The sequence below is a fragment of the Macaca fascicularis genome, chromosome 2, assembly GCF_037993035.2.
Source record: "Macaca fascicularis isolate 582-1 chromosome 2, T2T-MFA8v1.1".
Classification (NCBI taxonomy): Eukaryota; Metazoa; Chordata; class Mammalia; order Primates; family Cercopithecidae; genus Macaca; species Macaca fascicularis.
In genome coordinates, this window is record NC_088376.1 from 84,545,544 (window position 1) to 84,571,024 (window position 25,481).

The 25,481-nt window shown below is 36.5% G+C and overlaps 1 protein-coding gene across 2 annotated transcripts in view; it reads right to left on the reverse strand.

Annotated features, from left to right (window-relative positions):
• The window catches only part of SPATA16 (spermatogenesis associated 16), a 261,852-nt gene that overhangs the window by 125,281 nt on the left and 111,090 nt on the right, over nt 1-25,481 (reverse strand). For both annotated transcript variants that reach the window (XM_045386618.2, XM_045386617.2), the window contains exon 4: nt 13,908-13,997. In XM_045386618.2, the coding sequence (XP_045242553.2) occupies nt 13,908-13,997 (90 nt within the window). The remainder of the gene's footprint in view (nt 1-13,907; nt 13,998-25,481) is intronic.

Here is a 25,481-nt window from a genome sequence, read left to right on the forward strand (position 1 = left end):
TTACTGAAATATTGGATGAGCTGTAGTCTTAAAGTCAGATATTTGACCTAAGCTATGGCAAATGACTAAATCTTTCTTTTTTAATGTCAGTTTTAGATATCATACACCAAGACACAACATTTTTACAGTGCTTAGCATTCCTACAGCTTTATGATATTTAGGGAACAGGAAAGCCACTTAATGGTGGAATTATCATGTCTATCTTCTAGTGCATAAATGTATGTTACAAAGATTAATGCTAGAACACACTAAACTGCCCTGACAATGGTGAAATGCCTCCAATAAAGAGAAAGCCCTTGCATATGGCCAGTTTAAGAATAAAAATTAGCCTGTAGAATTCATTTAATCTATTTGTAGGCATAAATGAGAATTTATTTTAGCCAAAAAAATCCATGATGTATTTTTAGAATCTTGCATGATGAATGAATGCATCTTAGACTTCTAAGTGAATAAGAAGTAAGTTAAACTCTCAACACTACCATCATCTCTTCAGAACCACTTGTCTTGAGTCTACCTGTCAGAATATTCTCTTCCCTCATGAGATACATAATAATCTCATTTAAAATCATAGAGTTCCCTGACGCCAAAAAAGCTGACACAGTTTCTCCCTGCTTGCTGGTACAGTACTTCTCCTGAGTGATTACTTATCTACAGCAATGCTACTGTTTTATGTTAATAGATTTCTGAACACCTCAATTTATTTTTGGATCACTCTTTTCTTTTGGCAGATTGTGATTTATATATGCATTATTTCCAGTAGGATTAAATTCTGTAAGCCAAGAAAAAAAAAAAAAGAAAGAAATATACTGCTGCTTGGCAAAAATGGAACAAGATATCTTGATAATCATTTATAGCACAGACCCTAAATGTTATACTAATTCTTGTTCAAAAATGGAAACTTTAATGTGTCACATCTTAGGCTAGCAGATCATTCATTTCTAAAGGAAATGCCTATTTTTAAGGCAATTGATGGTCTTTGAGGTTTTTACTGTACATTCATCCAGAGAGCAGTTTTCAAATATCTGAAACTCAGAGTGTCAAAATAAAACAAAAGCAATTGTAATCACTGATCAGTTAAAACAACAGCAATCACTAAGGATGGCCAAGAGCTTATAAGACTGCATGAGATGTTTTGAGAATAGCTTATTAGTGAACCAGAGGGCGGGTTATGCTCACACGGGGGAATTATGCTAATCTCTGTGGAGCAAATTCTGAGAAGGGAATGGGAAATTCTGAAGAAGTGGACAGAGGTATAAAAACAAGAAGAAGGACAGGTGCAGAGGATGATAAGAGTGGCAGGCAGCCGATATGGTAAAACAGGAGTAAACAAAAAGACACTGTCAGAGGCCAAGAGTGAGAGAGGTAAAGCTGAGAATGAGCTCTGATTGAGAAAATTCTTAGTGTAGCAGTAGGCAACTGATACAACTTAGTGGGATCTTACCAATTTGTTGTTTTTCTTAAATCCTGAAAGGCATGTGTAATATAAAATAGCTTTGAATCCAGTGTCAGTGCATTATTTTAAAAAGGCTAAAGATAAGAACATTTTAGAATACCTATTCTTATTATTTAATCTATTTCTCATAATAAACATGTTATATAATATTAAATAAGAGTATTACAAAATGAAAAGGAGAACAGACCAGATTTGTTGCAAATAGTGAATTCACCAAAGCTATTGAATTGAATGTGGTAAAATACATCTTTTTTTTTTTTTTTTTTAACAGCTGACTTTGTACTAAAATATTTCCCTAAATGATTTAGCACAAAATTTGACATGGGAAGGATTGCTCTTACTAGTGAAAGGAAGCTCAGCCTTTACCCTTAAGCTTTTACAATGTTTAGGGTAAAAGTTTGCTAAAAACATATTTTAAGAAATAATCTTATTGAATATATTCGACTGATATGAATACATTTTCTTATGTACATTTAGCAATTTTTTATTTTAGCAAAATTTACTAAAAATATATTTAGTGATATTTTTGATTTCAGTGAATTTTCAAATTTTCGAAAGCAAAATACATGGAATGGTTTATTCTGTTGAGGGATTAAACTCCAGGATTCATTTACAACTAGAAGAGAGCTTTAATCCAGGTTGCAAATCCGATGCTGTGGCCCTCAGCCTTCCGTGGGCTCTTAGTTATTTATCAGATGGTGAGTTTGCCGAATGACCAATCTGTCAAATTCATAAGCACATTTATTTACAAAAATTTGTTTATTTTAATTCTTTAGAAAATTTATAGCAGTCCTGCTAGATGGACTTGCAGGGAGCCAGGACTCCAGAGATCTGGGGCTTTCCATTTCTCTCTGTTCTTCAGTCTTTCACTCTGGGATTCGCAGCTCAGATTGTGCTAGGCGCTCACTGTTGATTTTCCCTATTTTGACTTCTTTAGTTTCAGGAGATAAAGCAGAGAGCTGTTACAATTGTCTCATTAATATGAATTCTAGAAAATGATCTTAATTGTTTAAAATATATTCCATAAAATAGGTACATTTGATCACTCTGCAAAAACTGGGGAAAATTCTAAAAACAATAAAATATTAAAAACAGGAAATGACTTTTTTCCTTTGATCTTAGCCAAAGGGCCTAGAAGCAACAGAAAACGACTTAAAATTTTAAAAATAAATCTGTATAAATTTTTAAAATTCCAAATTAAAATTTTAATTGTATTCATAAGAAGAAAATAGTAATAAAATATATTAAAGAACAACAGTCATAACTACACACACAAGAACACGTTAATGAGAATAAATCATTCCATGACTTTAGCTTTTGAAAATTTTCTAAAATTAAAAAAAATTGCTAAACTTTTTAAAGCAATTTTTGCTAAAATAAAAAATTACTACATGTACATAGGAAAATATATTATATCAATTAAATATATTCAATAAGACTCTTAAAGTAAGTTTTTAGCAAACTTTAAAATTAATGAATTCTGCAAATTGGTCATATGGTAAATTGATTCTAGTGAACTCATTCATTTCATAAATAAGACCACTTCAGCTTTCTTAAGATGATTCTGCACTTAAAAAAAAACTGAAATAACTGGCAATATTTAAAAATCGAGGATTCTGGTTCAAGATGGCGGACTAGAAGCAGCTAGAGCCTGCGGCTCCTGGAGAGAAAACAGTGGAGAGAAAACACTAAGCTCTTCAAGTGCCTCCTCCAGGAGACCATGTTGGAATTCACCAAGGAAGCAATACACAACAGGACCCAAAAGAGAGGAGCAAAGCAGAACAGCCACCCACCTGGGATTGCTGCACAGCCAGCAATTGCTGCACAGTCAGCAATTGCTGCACAGTCGTATCGTGAGAGAAAGGGTGATTGAATAAAAGCTCTTGGGGGATCCACAATTCCACCACAGGCCTTTGCGGTCCTGGCCATGGAAGAGCCCCTCTGACTCCCCAGGGTCTCCAGACAGACACAGAGAGCTGCCTGGAGTCTGTGCAGAGGCACCACTCAAGCCCATGTGAAGCCCAATGGGTCTTGGATCCCTGAGCACCCTAGAGCCAGCTACAGTAGCCCCACCAACAAGGGAGTCTAGGTTCTTCCGCATGCCCTTAGGATAGATGCAGCAGCCGCAGTACTGAGGAGCAGACTACAGACCCCACCTCTGCTGCTGCTCACCAGTCAAGGCCCAGTGGCTTGGGCCTCCAGTGTGCACACTTGCCCGTGTTACTGGTCAAAGGCAGTTGTGCAGGTTCTTGGTGTTTTGAACAAAGAATTGGACAAAACGCACGTACAAAACAAGGTAGCAAAAGCAGAGATTTATTGTAAACGAAAGTACACTTCACAGGGCAGGAGCCGGCTGGAACAAGCGGCTCAGGAGCCTCAGTTACAGAATTTCCTGGGGTTTAAATACCCTCTAGATGTTTCCCTTTGGTTTACTATATGCAAATAAAGCTCCGTGACCAGTCTGATTCCTTGTGGGAGGGGACCACTCCAAGTGATGAGTAGGCCCATGACCAGTCTGATTGGTTGTGGCAGGGGACCAATCAGAGGTACTTTCATTTTTCGACTGCCACGCAGGAAAAGGAGAGGTTAAAAAGGGAGTAGCCTCTGATACTCAGCATGAGTCCGCAGTAGGTTCCCTGCATCCAGACCCTATACTCCTGCCTCACCTGAGCACTCTGGTTGGTTGCAGCTCTGAGTTTCTCTGAGACATAAGGGACAGACCTACTGTGATTGCCAAGGCCATTGTGCCCCCCTCTGTTGCTGCCAGGATGGGAGGGAACAAAGAGCCTGAGCTCTTTTGCATGACTCCATCAGAGAGGAGGCCAGGCTGCTTTCCCTGAGAGTTCCTGCCCTACATTGCTCTCTGTTACAAAGCCCACTGATTTGGGCTCCCAGCATAGCCGCCCCAACCGGCCTGACCACTCTGGCACGTTTCGGCTTGGGTGTGTGTGTGTGTGTTTTTTTTTTTTTTTTTTTTTTTTTGTGGTGGGGCTCCCAGAGGTAACTGACAGGCCCTCTGCCATTGCTGCTGCCGTGGTCCTTACCCCTGCTGCCCCCAGGCTGGAGAGGGAACAGAAAGCCTGAGTGCTTTCCTGCCTCTAGCATGCCGCAACTGCCCTGCAGAGACACAGCCAGACTGCTTTTCGCTTGACTCCCTGTCCCTTCCCAAACGGGGCTTGGGGTCTTCTGGCTTCCAGTGCACCCACCCAGCGCGGGCCTGGGTATTTCAGTGGTGGCCCAAAGTACTTCTGAAAATCTTACCCCACAGGCCTGTGATCTCCGTTGGGCTCCTACCACCTAAGCAACTCTGCTTGCCCTCACCTGAGAGTTCAGTCAGTGACCTGAAGACAAGGCTGACCCTCCCCATTACAGCCAGCACCTGAATCCTCAAAACCAGACTCCCCTAGACAGACCAATATCGAGTTCCAAAGTTGAATCCGTAATAAAAAACCTACCAACCAAAAAAATACCTGGACCAGACGGATTCACACCCAAATTCTACCAAACATACAAAGAAGAGCTGGTACCAACATTACTAAAACTATTCCAAAAAAATCAAGGAGGAGGGACCTCTCTCTAAGTTATTCTACAAAACCAGCATCACCCTGAAACCAACATCTGGCAAAGACACAACGAAAAAAGAAAACTACAGGCACAAAATCAGCAAAATACTAGCAAACTGAATCCAGCAGCACATCAAAAAGTTAATTCACCATGATAAAGTAAGCTTCATTCCTGGGGTGCAAGGTTGATTCAACATACATAAATCAGTAAATGTGATTCATCACATAAGCAGAATTAAAAACAAAAACCATATGATCATCTAAATAGACACAGAAAAAGCTTCCAAAAAAAATTCAACATTCCCTTCATGGCAAAAACCCTCAACAAACTAGGCGTTGAAGAAACATACAACAAAATAATAAAAGCCATCTATGACAAACCTAGAGCCAACATCATACTTATGAGGTCGGGTGCATTCAGGTGGTATGGCCGTAGACCAGCCAGCAACCTACTAAATGGGCAAAAACTGGAAGCATTCTCCTTAAGAAAAGGAAGAAACAAGTATGCCCGCTCCTATTCAACATCGTATTGCAAGTCCTAGCCGGCAAACTTAAGGCAAGAGAAAGAAATAAAAAGCATACAAATAGGAAACAAAGAAGTCAGATGATCTCTTTTCACAGACAATATGATTTGATGCTAGAAGGCTGCCAAAAGGCCCCTAGAACTGATAAATGACTTCAGTAAAGTTTCAGGATACAAAATAAGTGTAGAAAAATCAGTAGCACTTTTTTTCCTTTTTATTTATTTATTGATGTTTTTAGAGACAGAGTCTCACTTGGAGACAGAGTCTGAACTCTAGGATGGAGTGCAGTGGCATGATCATAGTTCACTCCATCCTTGAACTTCTGGGCTTAAGCTATCTTCCTGCCTCAGTCTACTGAGTAGCTAGTACTACACGTGTGTGCCACCATGCCCAGCTAATTGAAAAAAAAGTTTGTTTTTTCTTTAGAAACAGAATCTTGCTGTGTTGCCCGGGTGAGTCTCAAACTCCTGGCCTTGCGTGATCCTTCCATTTTGGCCTCTAAAAATTCTGGGATTACAGACATGAGCCACCATGCCTGGCATTTTTATAGACCAATAATGTTCAAGCTGAGAGTCAAATCAAGAATGCAGTCTCATTTACAATAGCCACACATACAAAAATGAAATATCTGGGAACACAGCTAACTAAGGAGATGAAAGGAGAACTATAAAACACTACTGAGATAAATCATAGATGACACAAATAAATGGAAACACATGCCAGGCTAATGGATTTGCAGAATAAATATCATTAAAATGACCATACTGCCCAAAGCAATCTACAGATTCAACACTATTCCTATCAAACTACCAATGTCATTTTTCACAACATTGGAAAAAAAATTCTAAAATTCATATGAAAACAAGAAAGAGCCCAAATAGCCAAAGTAATCCTAAGCAAAAAGAACAAAGTTGAAGCATCACATTACCTGACTTCAGACTATACCATGAGGCTACAGTAACCAAAACGGCATAGTACTGGTACAAAAACACACACAGAGACCTACAGAACAGAATAGAGAATCCAGAAATAAAGCTGCACCCTTAACACCATCTGATCTTTGACGAAGTTAACAAAAATAAGGAATGGGGAAAGGACTTCATATTCAATAAATGATGCTAGGACAGCTGGCTAGCCATATGCAGAAGAATGAAACTGGACCACTACCTTTTACCATACACAAAAGTTAACTCAAGATGGATTAAAGATTTAAATATAAAACCTCAAACTACAAAAATCTCGAAAGAAAACCTAGGATATACCTACAATTCTAGACATTGGCCTTGGCAAAGAGTTTATGGCAGTGTCCTCAAAATATAATAATTGACAAGTAGGGCCTAATTAAACTAAAGAGCTTCTGCACAGCAAAAGAAACCATCAACAGTGGAAACAGGTAACCTACAAAATGGGAGCAAATATTTGCCAATTAAGCATCTGACAAGGTCTAATATCCAGAATCTCTAAGGAACTTAAGCAAAAAGCAAGTAAACAACAACAACAACAACAAAAAAACCATTAAAAATTAGGTAAGGAACATGAACAGACACTTCTCAAAGGAAGACATACAAATCACTAACAAATATTTAAAGAAAAGCTCAACATAGCTAATAATCAGAGAGATGCAAATCACAACCACAATGAGATGCCATTTCACATCAGTTGGAATGGTTGTTACTAAAAAGTCAAAAAATAATAGATGCTAGTGAGGCTGTGGAGAAAAGAGAATATTTATACACTCTTGGTGGGAATGTAAATTAGTTCAGCCATTGTTGAAAGCGGTTTGGAGACTTCTCAAAGTGTTGTGGAATCAGGAGGACCAGAGAGGGACCTTGGAGTGTATACAGGAGGATATCTTTATTATTGAGTGCACTCAGACCCAGCAGACTTAACGTCCAAAGACTGGGCCCAGAACAAAGCCAGCACTTGACTTTTATACACACTTCACAAAAGGGGGTGGGCTAGCTTGAAGCAAGCTTACAGTGGCCTGAAAGCAGGGATACAGAGGCAGGACAAAGACAGTTAATCAAACTGTAACAGGTTCATAACTCAAGATAGGACATGTCCATTGCTATGCAACCCAGATGTCCATTATCTAGGTTTGCCTAGGCACAGGCTTATCCCATAACCTTCACTATGGTGCTCAGTTAGCTGCAACTCAGGCCTGCTCAGAGGCTCATGACCTTCATTCTACTGCTTAAATAAAACAGAATACTTGAAGTCACTAGTTACAGAGAACAGGAATCTATAAACTCATTCCATAAAACAAAGGAAAGTTTGTTTTTCTTCTCCCTATGTTGAAGGAGTGCCAGGAGAGTCTCCAGAGCACATTAGATAGTATTACCAAGACTTTTCCTGGGTCTGGGCTGTGCCTGTTGCTGCCTCTGGGACAAGTCAGCCTAATACAGGAAAGCTTATTTCTCTTTCTTTTTAATTTTGTTTTTCTTTAATTTCCTGCCTCAAAAGAACTTAAAACAGAGCCACTATTCAACTCAGCAATCCCATTTCTCAGTGTATACCCAAAGGAAAACAAACCATTCTACCAAAAAGACACATACACTTGTATGTTCATTATAGCACTATCCACAATAGTAAAGACATGGACTTAACCTTGGTGTCCAATACCAGTGGATTGGATAAAGAACATGTGGTACATATACATCATGGACTATTACCCAGCCATAGAAAGAGTGAAACCATGTTCTTTGCAGCAACATGGATGCTGCTGGAGGCCATTATCCTAAGTGTAAATTAACATAGGAATAGAAAACCAAATACTGCATGTTCTGTTCTCACTTATAAGTAGGAGCTAAACTTTGGGTACTTATGGACATAAAGATGGAAACAATAAACATTGGGTACTACTAAAGTGGGGAGAGAGGGAGGGGAGTAAGGGTGGAAAAACTACCAACTGGGTACTATGTTCACTACCTGGGTAACAGGGCCATTTGTATCCCAAACCTCAGTGTCATGCAATATACCCGTGTAATAAACCTGCACATGTATCCCATGAATCTGAAATGAAAGTTGAAAATATTTTAAAAAGTAAATAAATTTCTTGGAAAGCTCTGAAGTTATATTAATATTATCTCTTGAAGACTCAAAATAATCTGCAAAGTTGAACCTACATTCCCATAAAGCGACATTAGTTGGACTTGAGTGATGGCCACTCTCTTTGGAAGGGCCAGTGGTAGGGTGATGATACGGCCAGTGTGCTTGTGAAAGTCCTGGTTTATACCTGTTTCCCTGGAGGAGTTCTTAATAGTGTCCACTTTGACTATCATAGGTATATGATATGAAAGATTAATTTTTTGGTCACTTTAATGAGTGGTCTCTAGTTCACTGTAGTTCATAGAACATATTTTATCTTTCAATTGGTCTGATACACACATCATCTACCTGGGCTTTATAAGCATTTGAATGTGTTATTCCTGTTTTCGGATCCCTTATCTAGCCCATGCATGTAGAAATACACAGAAAATTTGTTTCTCTTTTTTCTTTTTTTTTTGAGACAGAGTTTTGCTTTTGTCATCCAGGCTGCAGTGCAATTGCGTGATCTCCACTCACTGCAACCTTTGCCTCCTGGGTTCAAGCGATTCTCCAGCTTCCGCCTCCTGAGTAGCTGGGATTACTGGTGCCTGCCAGCACGCCCGGCTAATTTTCGTATTTTTATTTTTAGTTGAGATAGGGTTTCACCATGTTGGCCAGGCTGCTCTCAAACTCATGGCCTCAGGTGATCCGCCCACCTCGGCCTCCCAAACTGCTGGGATTACAGGCTTAAGCCACTGCTCCCGGCAGAAAATTCTTTATCAATGATGCATTAAAAAGACTTTGTTGCATCTTTTTTTTAGTTTTACCTTCTGTATGCTGCTTCTTACACAATGTGGTTTTAAATAAAGACCCTGTACAATGTTATATGGTTTTTGCCTATGTATTTTCAGTTTAGAAGTCATCATGCTATCCCATAATCTTCACTACTATGAGCACACTTCTCATATTTATCTTTCAATCAGGGTTTTACAAAGAATTTTATGGCCGGACGTGGTGGCTCACGCCTGTAATCCCAGCACTTTGGGAGGCCGAGGCGGGTGGATCACAAGGTCAGGAGATGGAGATCATCCTGGCTAACACGGTGAAACCCCGTCTCTACTAAAAACACAAAAAATTAACCGGGCGTGGTGGCGGGCGTCTGTAGTCCCAGCTGCTCGGGAGGCTGAGGCAGGAGAATGGCGTGAACCCGGGAGGTGGAGCCTGCAGTGAGCCGAGATTGCGCCACTGCACTCCAGTCTGGGAGACACAGCGAGACTCTGTCTCAAAAAAAAAAAAAAAAAAAAAAAAAAAAAGATTTTTATATAGTATCTTATTGATATAGCTGAATGGTTATCAACCACATATTACCACAGACTCAAAAACCTGCTGATTTAATTCATAACCCCCTAACTGGTGCTTGGCATATTTTAGACCATGTGCTAGTCATTGAGCACAAAGAGATAAAAGACACCATAATATTTGTATTGTCAAAAGTCATTAGCTGTCTTCACAAAACAGTCTTGGCTTTTCTTTGATTTTATGTCTTTGAATATTTTCTTCTCATGAAGATAGTCCCAAACGGAGTGTGTGTGTGTGTGTGTGTGTGTGTGTGTGTGTGTGTAAGTATGAGTGTTGGGGGAGGAGAGGCAGATTTGAGTGATGACATTCATTCTATGTCAACACAGATTTTTTTGTATGCATTGAAACAGAAAGATGTTAACAAGCTTTGCAAGTTTCTATTTTAGCTAAGGCTTCGCAAGGTGGCTTGTTTTTGGGAATGGTGGTTAGAGCTATCTTAACTTAGTTTGTGGTCTGAAAATGTGATTGCATCAATTTAAGCAGTGCCAGCCATCTCCACAAATTGACTAGTATCCCTGCGAACCCTAAACTGTAATAAAATATCTCCATTTTTGTTCAATTTCTATCATTTATGTATTCTTACACTTTCTTCTGGTAGAATGAAAGGATAGTGACCTGTAAAATAAAAGAATCTGTCCATTGTAAACCTGATATCTTCCCTCCAACCACAGGGAGTAGCATTTTCTCCAGCCTCTCTTGTTGAGAGTTTGGGCTTTTTAAATGAAGCTGTTCTGGGAATCATTCTGGCCTATTTACTAGAAATCCCTTCATGGGTGAAGGTGATTAGGCTCAGCAAACCTAAGACATTCTGATTTCCAGGGACAGGTTATATATACCCTTATCTTGGATAAGATATGGGCTGATGCATTTTTTTTGAATTATGGTTTTAGGATCTCCTAAATCACATAATAATGGCAATTTTTTTTAATATGTGGTAGGTGCCTCTCAATGCAAGAAACATGACTGCTTAGCATCCTACAGGAAATAACCTTGATGTGTTGTCTTTACCAATGGATTTTAACGTAAAATACTTGTAAGAGGCCTGAATAGAGGCCTTGTAAGAGGCCTGATAGATTGATTGACAAACATAAATGCTGTAGGCCAGGTGCAATGTCGCATGTCTGCAATCCCATTGCTTTGTGAGGCTGATGCGAGCGATCCCCTGAGGTCAGGAGTTTGAGACCAGCCTGGCCAACACAGTGAAACGAAACCCCATCTCGACTGAAAATATGAAAATTAGCTGGGTGTGGTGGTGTGTGCCTATAGACCCAGCTGCTCAGGAGGCTGAGGCAGGAGAATTGCTTGAACTTGAGAGGTGGATGTTACAGTGAGTGCTGAGATTTTGCGACTACATTCCTGCCTGGGCAGCAAAACTGTCTCAATAAAATAAAATAAAAAGCTGTATATATTGCTTTATATATGTTGATTTACATTAGAAATCTAGCTGCTAAGATACACTATGATATTTATGTTCACAGTTCATAACATCCTTTCTTTGGGGGAATGACCTTATACTGTATATTGAAGGCTGTAATTGCTAAAGAAACCAAGATGAAAAATACTTGTACCTGACAGTAATTGTATTGCTTCTCTATAGAAACTCCACACCAGCATAACCAAGAATTATCAGGAATTTTCTCAAGAAGCATTATCAGGCCAGTCATCAAATGATATTAAGCAGATATGCCTATTTCACTGCAGATATACCTAATTCAGTATATATGAGAAAGGCAGTGGAATATTCTGTGCCAATTTCACAGGGCAAATATTGACAAATTCCAAATTTTTAAGTTCTTGTTGTTTGTTTTGGGATCCATGAAGAATTTATGTCACTACTTTGGCTCCAACAGGCTTGATACAATTATGTTATAGCCAATGGTATGCTGGTAACCTGGCCCTCCCAAAGTAAAAAAAAAACAAACAAACCTGGATTTGTAGCATTTGCAATTTCAATAGTGTAGCTTCTCCCAGCATTGCTAATTTCTCCTACAGTTTAGCAATTAGCTCGTTCCAAATTCCTGAATATTTAACAATTTGATCTTTAGAGTCTGTATAAGCACACCACTAGCACTGTTTTACTAGTTGAAATCTAGTTCTGAAATTGTATCTAGCCTTCCATTGATCTTTCAATTGGATTCAAGATGTATTAATAAATCACCTGTTAATGGAGCCTATTTTGCAGATGGCTGTTACCTGCTAATGCTGAACTTATTAGCTTCATTTGTAGCTAGTGACCTTTATTAAAACCTGTTTATTTAAATGTGAAACAGAAGGACACTTATTATCATCTCTTAGATTCTCTCTCATTCATACAGCTAGGAAATGTGTGTGGGCAAAAAATGAGCCACCGAGGCACTTCAGTGGAGTAAATAAAAAGTAGGAAGAAGTAATACGTGAGTACCTTAGATAAAACACATTGGAGAAATAGTAGAGGGGGAAATACACAAAAAAGAGAGTGATAAAGACCTTTTAAAAACAGTTCAAAGTGGGCCTTCACACAGGTAAGAAGATGTGGCATATTGGTTGTCTGACTGCAAAGTGAGAGCAGTTGAGATGAACTCTGCTTTCCATATCTATTTAATTGAGTTTAGGCAACTCCTGGGAACATCTTACAAACATGGAATTCATGTAAACCTCACAGTGTCAATTTTTTTTTTTGAGACGGAGTTTCGCTCTTGTTGCCCAGGCTGGAGTGCAACGGCGCGATCTCAGCTTACCGCAACCTCCACCTCCCGGGTTCAAGAGATTGTCCTACCTCAGCCTCCCGAGTAGCTGGGATTACAGGCGTGTACCACCATGCCAGGCTAATTTTTTGTATTTTTAGTAGAGACAGGGCTTCTCCATGTTGGTCAGGCTGGTCTCAAACTCCCAACCTCAGGTGATCCACCTGCCTTGGCGTCCCAAAGTGCTGGGATTACAGGCGTGTACCACCACGCCAGGCTAATTTTTTGTATTTTTAGTAGAGACAGGGCTTCTCCATGTTGGTCAGGCTGGTCTCAAACTCCCAACCTCAGGTGATCCACCTGCCTTGGCCTCCCAAAGTGCTGGGATTACAGGCATTACACAGTGTCAATTTTATGAAGCCATTTTAATATACACTCAAACTCTTGCTTCCAATGTCAAAGATATTATTATTTACAAACATTCTAGACAGTAGTCACTAGCAACCTAGGCACTGCATCTCGATTCCTGCAGATTTATCCTTAGAATTTGTGCTTGGAGTAAATCTAGAAACCAACCACATTTTCCTGCTAGATTCCTGGGGTGGTAAAGTGGATGAGGAAGAAATAGCAGGCACCTCTACATTAGGAAATAAGGAAAATTATTTGAGAGAGCTCACGGAAAGGAAGAGGAGTCTTGTGAGCTAATCCAGGAAGGAAAAAAGTCTGGGTTGTCACAGGCGATAAGGAATTCTGAGTGTAGCATTGAGGCTGTTGCGCAACTCTTATAATTATTTGCCACAGTCTAAGTTCTGGGATGCAAATATTAGGGGAAGCTTCACTAGCTTTTTAAAAAAATACACTGGGGTCCAAGAAAAAAATACTTTGGGACATCTCTAGCAACCTTGGTGTTATTTAACTGATGCCATCTTCTCCAGGAATGGGTTTCTAGGATCCTTTCTCATGATTGGATTTCCTCTCCAGTGCTCAAGAGATAGTTATAGAAATGTATTATTACAATCTAGACCAGAACATGAGAGCAAGAGGTCAAGCGCATTTCTATTACTTTGTGCAAGTTTTTCCATCATTGTCAGTGACCTCATGGCTGGGAAGTTTGAATTTTAAGAGCTATGAACATGGAATAGCTTTAATTAAAGAGAAAGATAGTCAATAATTGCTGGTTTGACGTTGATAGATAATAATTTGGATAAAATCATATTCCATGAGAGAAATGGAGAGTTCTGTTATACTATTACCAGAATTTGAGAATAAAATTAATTTAACTTGAAATCAATCCTCACAAAAGTTAAAACAAACATACCGAGCAGCCTCTGAATATCTCTCCAGACATCTAAACACTGTGGCTTGACGAAGATGATTCCGGAAATAGGCTGGGTTTAAAACAATACTTCTGTAAAAAGGTAAAAGAAATGCAAATGTTACTTGGGTTTTAAAAGACAATTACTACAAGTGCATTGGAATGAAATCACAGGCATTCCATTTTATATACTACGTGTTTTTAAAGATACTAGTGAAATGAGCCCCTCCCCCTGCCCCCTCCGCCCCCCCCCATTTGGCAGTTAAGATAAACAAGCATTATTGAAAAACTACTTAAGTTTGCATTATAAAAGAAATTTTATTTATGGGGCTGGATATTTTTACAGATATGACAATGGCAAAGAATTTGAATTCAACTTATGTTACATATAAGACATGGTGCTATTTTATTTGTTTTTAAATGAATTTTTATTTTAATAAATCAGAAAAAGCAGGTTATTTATGGTATGTCTGCTTTTACTGAAGGAGGTTATTAGTTGCTGAATTTCAGTTAAAAAAAAAAAAAAAGGAACTGGAGGCTGGGCGCAGTGGCTCATGCCTATAATCCCAGCACTTCGGGAGGCCGAGGCCAGCGGATTATCTGAGGTCAGGAGTTCAAGACCAGTTTGGCCAACATGGTGAAACCCCATCTCTACTAAAAATACAAAAATTAGCCAGGCATGATGGCAGGCGCCTGTAATCTCAGCTACTTGGGAGGCTGAAGCAGGAGAATCGCTTGAACCCGGGAGGCAGAGGTTGCAGTGAGCCGAGATTGCGCCACTGCACTCCAGCCTGGGGGGCAAGAGCGAGACTTCATCTCAAAAAAAAAGGAATTGGAATTGGGGTGATGTGTTCATTTGAATTCCTTAATTGGTTCTGTGTCTTCTTCCAGCTGGGTGTAAGAGAAGACCTGTACCATTGGTTAAGGGATCTAGTCTTGGTCTTGACTCTTTTGTTAAGGCCTTTCCTCACTTTGGACCTCTGTTTTTTCTTGACTGAAATGACAAGACTTGACTTGTAGATAAGATGAACTAACTGTTCTTACTTGTTGATTCTTCCATCATCTCACAGAGTTCTGGAATCTCAATCCAAACCTAGATGTGAAATGATCACCCTAGCTGCCTTCTTCTCCTAGAGATAAAGGGGTAGACCTTTCACTTCCTTGCTTCATTGAGAGCCTATTATGGGTAGGTGTTGTTCAAGGTTTTTGATATAACAGGGTCAACTAGCTGGATGCAGTCCATGCCCTATCACCAAATGGGGACCCAGCCATTAGTGAAAGTTCGAAATGTAGCTTCTACTGTATTTATCAATGTGGGCTACAGAATGTTACAGAACCAACACATGATTATTAAGCAACATTTTGTGAGCCTGTTTTTACAAGTTGATGGGAATCACTTGGAATTAGTTCATTATTAAAGTAAGTGGTTCTTAACCTTTTTTTTGAGAGGCATACAGAGCTTTCGGAACCAGATAAAAAGTCTGAACCTGTGTCCAGAAAAATGTACATAATCATAATTGCCCAAATTTAGGAAACTCGTGTGACCTCTCAGGGCTCTTCAGGTATTCCACATTAAAAACATACAGACAAAAATAATTCCAGTCCCTGAAACATTGCATATAAAAAGAATAAAGTAGAAACAAAATCTATCTGGCTTATGGATAATCATAGAATTGTATGATGATGAGATGGATCGATTGTATAAATTAGCTCACTGCAAACACAAATGAGCAGAAAGCAGAGGAAAAGGGAACTTTCTAAAATCATGCATAACTAGTTAAAGAGCTGTCTTAAGTTTATTGGTTCTCCATGTCTAGCCACACAGCATTGTATTATACCACACTGCCTTTCCTATGGTGATTTCTGAATTAGAAGGGTCTTAGTTAATGAGGTTTTACGGTACTCCATGACAAGGATTTTTGCAAATGAATATATTAATCCCTCCAGAACACAGATTGTTTGCTCTGGTGTATTCTGATTAAAATGTCGGAAATTTTAAAACGATCACATGGGTTCATTTAATATCAAGACAACATCAATACTATACTACTAATATCAAAACTATAATACTAATACTTACCATGAATACTTTTTATTACTTCAGAAAAAGAGAATGTTTGAAAATCATGTTTATATATTTTGTCCCTACTGAAGCAAGCAATTTTGTAAAGGTAAGTCAGAGTAGCTGAAGCAGAGTGCTGTCCAGGGACTGAGTTTTCTGATTCTGACAATTTTCTTCCACATGATAGCTAATTCTCCTCTATTACTTTATTTATTTATTTCTTCCACAAGTCTATGTGGTGTACTCCCCTATTACTTTATTCACTCAGGCATATTTAGTTAGCATCTACAAATTTGATGGACAAAATCCTTACTGAATGGATGTTTCCAGTCTTTGGCCTCTCTTTGCCTATGATGCAATGCTTTCGCTTTGCTGAGCTATTCTCCAAGAATCTTGCTCTGTCAGACAAGTTCTTCTGACAAAAGTAGATTAGATTGGAGAGAAGGATGAGGTGTGGTGGGAAGGAGGGGTAGTGAAGAAAGAGCTTATCAAAAGAGAGAGAGGAGAGAGGGGAGAAGGCATCACACTTGCTTTGGATGTAGGCAGAGAAGATTTTTGTGAGTGGTGAGGGCTAGTGAGGTTGACACTACTGGAACCATTACAGTGTGATTTATAAAAAGATTGGAATTTTTAAAAAATTGCTTGTAATTATAAGTCCTCTGTATGGTGTGGAAGAAATGCAAGTAGAGGACATGAGTTTAGAAATCACTATCGCTAGACAGGACTAGGTTCTTATAACCATAACACCACTCTGCCCTAAACCACATGATTCGTGGCTTCATGAGAGGAACCCAAGGAAGACCCAGATCCCGTCTCTACCCTGAAAGTGTAATTAAAAAAGAATATTTGGTGATTTGAGATGAAATATTTTATTTGGCAATTTATTATTTGTGACTTTTATAATTATTGCAGTATTCACTGCGTGCTTATCGTATGCGCCTGTTAGATATTTGACAAGGAAATGCTAGAGGCAGTTGTAAAGCCTAGCTTTTATACTTTTATTCATTTATTGATGCTTTCTAAAATGACATACGCTTTTAAAGATATATTTTACGTCGTGTGCAACTTGTAGGGGAAATGATGATCTGTCTTTTGAAAAGTTCTTAATCATTTGTCATTTGATGCCATTTGGAAAACTGCAGGAGGCAGCCTGTGACCAAAATGGACAATCTCACTGCAGTTACAGTGAAAACAAAAACCAAAAAACAAAAAACTACAATTGTAATCAGAGAACAATCTCAGAGCTGATTGGTCTGATTTTATCACAGAGGAAAAACTCTGATTTAGCTATGCTGATAGGGCTTTTGGTAAAAAAGAAGAAATATGTTAGAGACTAACTAAATGATACATGTCATTGAATTTTAGTCAAAAGAAAAAGAGTCAGTAATGGGCAATGATTGCTTACTCCATTGATTCACCCCATTCTAAAACAATGGGATCCTGTAAAATAATATGTATTATAATAGATGAAAGCTTATTTTTAAAACAAATTTGTTACCTGTGGTAAATCTTGTGCTTTTTATGATTTCTACTTGTGGATACTTTACAATTTATCTTTTATATTACAGTTCACATGATTTGATGTATGTGTGTGTGTGTGTGGCCGGGGGTGGGGGGGTATTTTATTAAGTCCTAAATTTGTACAGTGGTGAGGCTGGAATATAAGTCTATTTTGGTAATCAACTCAGGTTTCCCAATTCGCTTGATAAATAATCCATCCTTCTATCATGATCTGATATGCCATCCTTATTATACACTAAGATCATATGTACACTTGGGTCTACGGCTGGGCTTTGTAGCCCATGCTTTTGATCTGAATAATTCTGTGACAGAAAATGTCCTAATTATCTTTATTTTACAATAGATTTTAATTTCCAGAAGGGAAACAACTACCTAATGTCCTCTTTGTGAATACATTTGTTGGTTAATATGGCATATTTATTCTTCCTGTTGAACTTTATAATTTTTATTTCTTCCAGCTACAAAAACATCATTTGGTGATTTTTATTGGTATTAAACTAAAGGCATTAGATTAAAATTTAGGAAGAATAGACATTTTTATATTATTTTCTTCCCCTCCAGGAATGTGGCATTCCTCTTCTTTATTCAAATATTCTTTTGTGTCTCCCAGTAATATTTTAAAACTTTTTTTTAAATAGAAGTTTTACTAATTTCTTGTAATATTTTAACTTTTTTTTAAAATAGAAGTTTTACTAATTTTTTGTTAATTCTTAAGTTTAAAAATTCTGTATGAGAATATATGTCAATATGTCTATATTCACAAATCTATGTATATACACATACATATTTGCCTATATATTCTCATGTAGAATTTTAAGGCTTAAGAACTATATAAAATGTATAGAATAAATATATATATTACTGTGAGTATTATCAGCATCAGCACCTGGGAGTTTACTAAAAATGTGAAATCTTGATTCCTACCTCAAACTTACTGAATCACATTTTAACAAGATTCTTAGTTGATCTGTATGCACATTAAGATTTGAGAAACACTACATGTATGCACAATAGGTATGGGATTTTTTCTATTATATTTTCCAAACTCTTATTGATAGCATAGCGTTTAAACATGTATTTTTAAAAATATTTATTTTGTATCCTTATAACTTAATATTGAAATAATTTAATTTTATTTACATCATCTGCAAATAATGATGTTTGGTTACTGCTTTTCAATATTTATAACTATTTTTTTCTCTTACTACATAGGCTAAATTTTTCAGTAAAATAATTTAGATAAGTGAGGTGAGCTAAGGGTGTTTCAATATTTCATTGATAATTATTATTATCGATCAATTTAAGAAAAAAAGAAGTATCATTCTATGCATTATTTTCCAAGAGTTACCAGAAGTAAATAATTTTTAAAAATATTCTTTGAATCTATCAAAATGATCTTGTGGACTTTCCTTTGATCTTTTGTATTGATGAATTAGGTTAATTAGTGATTCAAAAAAAAGTATTAAAATTAATACAGAATACTAAAGCCAAGGATTGAGAAAGTGAATAATAAAATAAAACTATATCCAGGATAGGAAGTGAACAATATAAAAATTCATTTAAAAAATAATACTATGAATTTTATGAAATAGTATACTAAAATTAAGTTGCTAGAGGTTTTATATTTTGTCTTTTCAATTGAACTTATATTAGGTTTAGCTATTAATTCTACTTTTTGTCTTTTGATTTATTCATTTCTGTTTTTATACTTATTAATCAATATTTGTCCTCTCTGAAATTTATTTTTATTATTTCTCTTATTCTTGACATATAGAAAATTCATATTTTCTTTTTAAAGAAAGCATTTAGAGGTTTGAATTTTTAAACTAATTTTAGCTTTGACCGTATCCTTAAGAACGAAAGAGTATATTTTATTCTTGTTATAGTTTTCTCTCCTAGTCTCTAATTATAGATTTTAATTCCTCTATAAAGAATTATTTAGGACAGCATTGTTGAATTTCAAAAGGGTTTTTTTCATATAACTTTTACTGTTAATTTCCCATTTTATTACAATGTAAATAGAGAATATCTTGTACAATTTCTTCTTCTGATATATATCAAAATTAATAAATGGTTCAGTGTTAAAAATATTTTAATGGTATGTAGAAGAAGTAATATATTCATTTCTAAGGTATTGTTAGTCTGAAATCACTGGAGATAACGTTAAATTTTTAATGATTTAAATAAAACTTCTAGACACCTTTACTTCATTCAAATTCCTTGGAAAGTCTTTTGAGAAGTAAATTTTAATGGTGATTATTACCATTTTAAACCCAGCTTGTTTTCAAAGGCAATATTCTTATTGTTTATATTCATGTTCTGTAATACTTCTCAGAAAGTTAAATTTTTTCCAACATATTTTTATTTAAGTCAGTTTTAATTTATATATAGTCATATTCACTTTTTAAAAGTGTATGGTTTGGTCTGTTTTGACCAATACATAGCCATCAACACAACAGAGATACAGAAATTTACAACGATGCTAAACAGTTCTCTCACTTTCCTTTTTAATCAGTTTTCTTCCCTTATGCCCAGTTCCTGGCAACCACGGATCTATTTTCCAACTTTATAGTTTTACCTTCTCTAGAATATCATGTAAATGGAGTAATATAGTATATACCCTATATGTAAGGCTTCTTTCATTTAGAATAATGGTTTTGAGATTCATCCATATTATTATATGTATCAATAGTTTGCTTCCTTTTACTGCTTAACTATTAGCATTTTCCACAATTTGTTTATTCATTCACCAACTGATGAACATTCTTTTGTTTCTGTTGCTGTAAACATTCATATATAAATCTTTTGATATAAACTTCCGTTTCTTATGGTAAAATACCGGGGAGTGAGAATATTGGGTCCTAGTCTAAGCATATGCTCAACTTTGTAAGAAACTCCTAAACGTCTTTCCAAAGCGGTTGTACTATCCTGCATTCTCACCAACAGTGCATGAAAGTTCCAGTTGCTTTGCATCCTCCCCAGAACTGGTGTGATCAGCATGTATGCATGTGTGTGTTTAAAGTTTTAGCGACTGTAATAGGTGTAGATGGTATCTCATTGTGGCTTTAGTTTGCATTCCCCTAGTAACTAAAGATGCTGAGGATCTTTTCATGTGGTTATTGGCCATTTGTATATATTCTTTTGTGAAGTCCTTGTTAATCTTTTGCCATTTTAAAAAACTGGGCAGTTTGTTTCCTTATTATTGTGTTGTAAGAGTTCTTTATGTATTTTGGATGCAAATTCTTTGTAAGATACATATACTGCAAATAGTTTTCTCTGAGTCTGTGGCTTGTCCTTTAATATTCTCAATAGTTTCTTTTGAAGAGCAGATTTTTGATGATGTCCAACTTATCAACTGTTTTTCTTTTACCGTTTATACCTTTAAAATATACTATTTAAGAAAATTTCACTTAATCCAAGGTGACAAAGAATTTCTTTCCTATTTTCTTCAAAAAGTTTGATAGTTTTAACATTTATAAACTATTTGAGTTGAATTCATTTATGGTGTGAAGTAAAGATAAAGACATTTTATTTTTGCTTATAAATCTACAATTTTCCTGGCACCACTAATTGAAAAGACTATTCTTTCTCTATTGAATAACCTTGACACGATTATCAAAAATCAATTAACCATATATGTGCGAGTCAATTTCTGAATGGAGTATTCTGTTCTGTTGATTTATTTGTCTATCCTATGCCATTATTACAGTCTTGACTATTATAGATTTATAATAAACCTTTAAATCAGGTAGTTTAAGTCCTCCCAACTTTGTTCTTTTTTTTCCCCCTAACATTGTTTGGGCTCATTGAAATTCTGTACTTTTCCATTTACATTTAAGAAAGTAGCCTGTTAACTGGTTAAATGTCTGCTGGGTTTTGATAAGTCTATAGAAAACTGTAGGATCTATTGACAATAATATTGAGTCATCTGCTCAATAAATATAGCACTTTTCTCCATAATTAAGGCTTTATTTAATTTCTCATCAATGTTTTGTAGTTTTCAGCAGGAAAATCTTACACAAACTTCATTAGATTTATTCCAAACATTTGACATTTTTTGTTGCCCTTATAATTGGCAATGATTTTAAAATTTCAATTCTGATTGTTCATTGCTAATTTATAGAAACAATTGATTTCTTATGTTGACCTTGTATTCTGCTACATCATACAACTAAGCTTAATTATTAGTTCCAAAAGTGTTTCCAAAAATACTTTGGGATTTTCTACGTAGATGACTACATCTTTTGCAAATAAAGATGACTTACTTCTTTCTTTCCAGCCCATAACATTTGTTTATTTTCTTTGGTGGTTGTACTGCTTGTCACCTCCAGTACCATTTTTTTGTTGTTGTTGTTGCTGTTGTTTTGTCTTGTTTTACTTCCCTCAGAATTCTCTAAGCTTCTTGGACTTGAATTTTATTGTTTTCCCTTTAATTTTGGAAAATTCTTGTTTTTTTTTTTTATCTCTGTCCCATTCTCTCTCTCTCCTTTTCCTCCTCATTCTGGGACTCTTCCTCATAGCAGGCGAACCCTGCATTGAACATGTGGTTGGTCTCATTTTAGAGTGCTTTCTGCTTCTTGTCTAATGGTAGCAGAACTCCTCTTGGTATCTTCCCCGGGCCCAAGAGTGGTTTCTATCTCTTTTTATCTCTTCCCCACAGCATAGGGTTTATGCTTTACCCTTCCTTCAGTGGCTATGGGGGCAGGATAATTTCTGACTTCTTCCCCAGAGGCGTATGTTTTGCTTCTACTTCTCAATCAGAAGCTATGGATTTTTGCCTGGGTGCTGAGAATGTGAATGTCTGCTATCACTACCCCAGGCACTTCAGACTTTAGCTTTATATGAGACTAGGAATTAGGGAAAGAATTTCTTTCTTTCCTTCTTTCTTCTTTCTTTCTTTTTTTCAATTTCTTATTTAGGCAAAGATGCCTGTCTAGTTACCATTATCTTGTCTAACTGTTAGCAAAGTAATGATTGTTTTACCCTCCCGAGAAAACATTCCTCTTATTCTTCTAATAACTTGCTGACATTCTTAAAATAGAAATAGGTGGCAGATCTAGAGAAAGTCAGGAACATGGAATGTTTTAATTTCAGCAAATCGTGATAACTTTACAGACAAGATGGTGACATTTATGCTGGATAATGGCGTCATTCCGTAGATTATAACCAATTGAATAGCTGATTAATGCTATGTAAGTATGGCCTGTGTTATTATGAAATAAGGAATCTAATGAAATGTCTTTAGCCCTTTTTGTGGACCTTATTTTCATTAGTGAACTAAGATTAAGAAATTGAAAAGATGTCGATAAAATTTTCAAATGGCATAAATTTTACTGAAACAGGAACTCATATAACTGATGACAGAAGCAAAATTTAAAATAATATGGACTGTTTAAAAATAAAAAATCTTATGTTATAAAGTATAAACAATCATTTTATAAAGATAATCATGGCTTGAGTTTGATCACATGGAAAAAATCTGAATATTTTAACTAACTGCAAGCTAAATGATATGATAATATAATAGAACTACAAAAATTGCACATAAAATTGTGCTAAATCAATATAACGCATTATTTTCAAATAATAAGTGGTGTTTTCACTGAATTGTGCCTTAGTCATATAGTCCCTTGAATTCATCTATAGTTCTGAGCATCTGTGAAGATCATTGCCATATCGGAGGGTATCTAGAATGAGTGATCTCGAAAACAGTGTGTGTGAAGAATATGGAATGAAATAAATATGCTTAGAGAGTAAAATAATATCAGTCGGAGCCACAGTAAATACATTCAAATACAAAGTCCTTCCATATGGAATATAGAAGAATTATTCAATGTAATATCAGATGAGGCCAGGCAAAAACCAGTTATAATGCTACAAATAGCTCAGTTCAACATAAGCGGGAACTTACCAACCAGTGATGCAACAGGCTTTCAGGAGAGTTTCCTTTTACTGGAAACATTTAAATGATATTTAGAATGCCATCTGTCAGGACATGTAGAAGAAATTCCTCACTGAGTGGGAGATTAGGCTAAATGACTTTGAAGTATATTCACAAAAATTTCTTATAATGCAGTATCCAGCACCGCGAAGAGCCTGAGATTTTTTTCCCTACTTGCAAACTAAAAAGTTAGCTTGAAACAGTTTTATGGAAGCTGGTAGAAGATATGAGCCTCCAGGGTCAGAGACAAAGGACAGTTTATTGTTCACAGCAATAACAGTAATCAGAGGTTTTTTTAATTCTTTTTTTTTTTTTTTTTTTTTTTACCGGTTCTCTGAACTATAGATCCCAGATGGTGATGAAAGGAAGGTCAGGTGACACCTTCACATGCAGTAGGTTGTACCACATGAAAAAAATATGAGTTTAGGGAATGTGAATATTTTGTGATGGGCTCTAAGCTTGCCTATCTTTTGCTCTAAGGGGAAGCACCACATCTGGCAAGGCTGTAACAAGACTTGTCTTTTCTTTCAAGGCTGTTTGCCATACAACCATCTTTGAAAAGATAGTCTGGAGCAAAGACCAGTCAGTGCCTTGGTCACAAGATATGCAAAAATGCTATACACACGGGTAATTGTCTCCCCACAAGGATAGATTTTTATTTTTATTTTTATACAGGGTTTTGCTCTGTTGCTAAGGCTAGAGTGCAATGGTGTGATTATGGTTTACTGCAGCCTCAGCCTTAGTAGCTGGGACCACAGGTGCATGCCACCACATTCAGAAACTATGGATAGCTTTTGTTCAGATGTGTAGGACCTGTTTGTTATATTCATGCCATTAATAAATTTGAAAAACATTCATAACAATGGGAAAATTAAGATATCACAGGTAAGTGACAGGATGCCTAATATTGAAGAGACAGTGGTTACTATCTATCTATCTATCTATCTATCTATCTATCTATCTTCTGTCCTAGGAAGGGATTAAGGTAGTTTATAAAATACTTATGAAATTAAATGAAAGTAAAAATAACTCACAGGAAACAAATAAAAATACACAAATCGGACTGTATCAAAATTAAAAACTTCTATTCGTCAAAGGACAATATAAACAGTGTAATGCAGCAACCCACAGAATGGGAGAAAATATTTGCAAATCATATATCTGACACAGGGTTAATATCTAGAACATATAAGAAACTCCTTTGAGTCAACAACAATTTAAAAGGTAACCCTGTTAAAAATGGACAAAGAACTTTAATAGACATTTTTCCAAAGATGATATACCAAGGGCCAATAAGCATATAAAAAGATGTTTAGATCAGTTAGATCACTAACTGTTAGGGAAATTCAAACCAAAACCACCAAGAGATTCCATCTCACACCCATTAGAATAGCCACTATAAAAAGTCAGAAAGAAAAAGTGTTGGCAAGGATGTGGAGAAATTAGAATGCTTGTGCACTGTTTGTGGGATTGTAAAACAATGCACCCACTGTGGAACAAAGTATGAAAGTTCCTCAAAAAGTTAAAAATAGAATTACTACATGAACCAGCAATTCCACTCCTGTGTATATACCTAAAATAATTGAAATCAGAGTCTCCAAGAAGCATTTGTATCCCCATGTTCAAAGCAGCATTATTCATAATAATCAAAAGGTAGAAGCAGCCCAACGTCCATTCATGGATGAATGGATTAACAAAACATGGTACCTAACATACAATGGAATACTCTTCAGCGTTATAAAGCAAGGAAATTAAGACACATGCTACAACATGAATGTATTTCAGACGTTACACTTTGTGAAATAAGTCAGATACAAAAAGAGAAATACTATATGCTTCCATTTTTATGAGGTACCTGGAGTAGTCAAATTTATGGAGACAGGAAGTAGAATGGTGATTGCCAGGGGACAGGAGGAAAGGGGAACAGGGATTTGTTATTTAATGGGCATAGACTTTTAGTTTTGCAAGATTAGAAGAGTTCTGGAGATTGCTTGCACAATGTGAAAGTACTTAACACAATTGAACTGTACACTTAACACTGGGTAAGATCGTA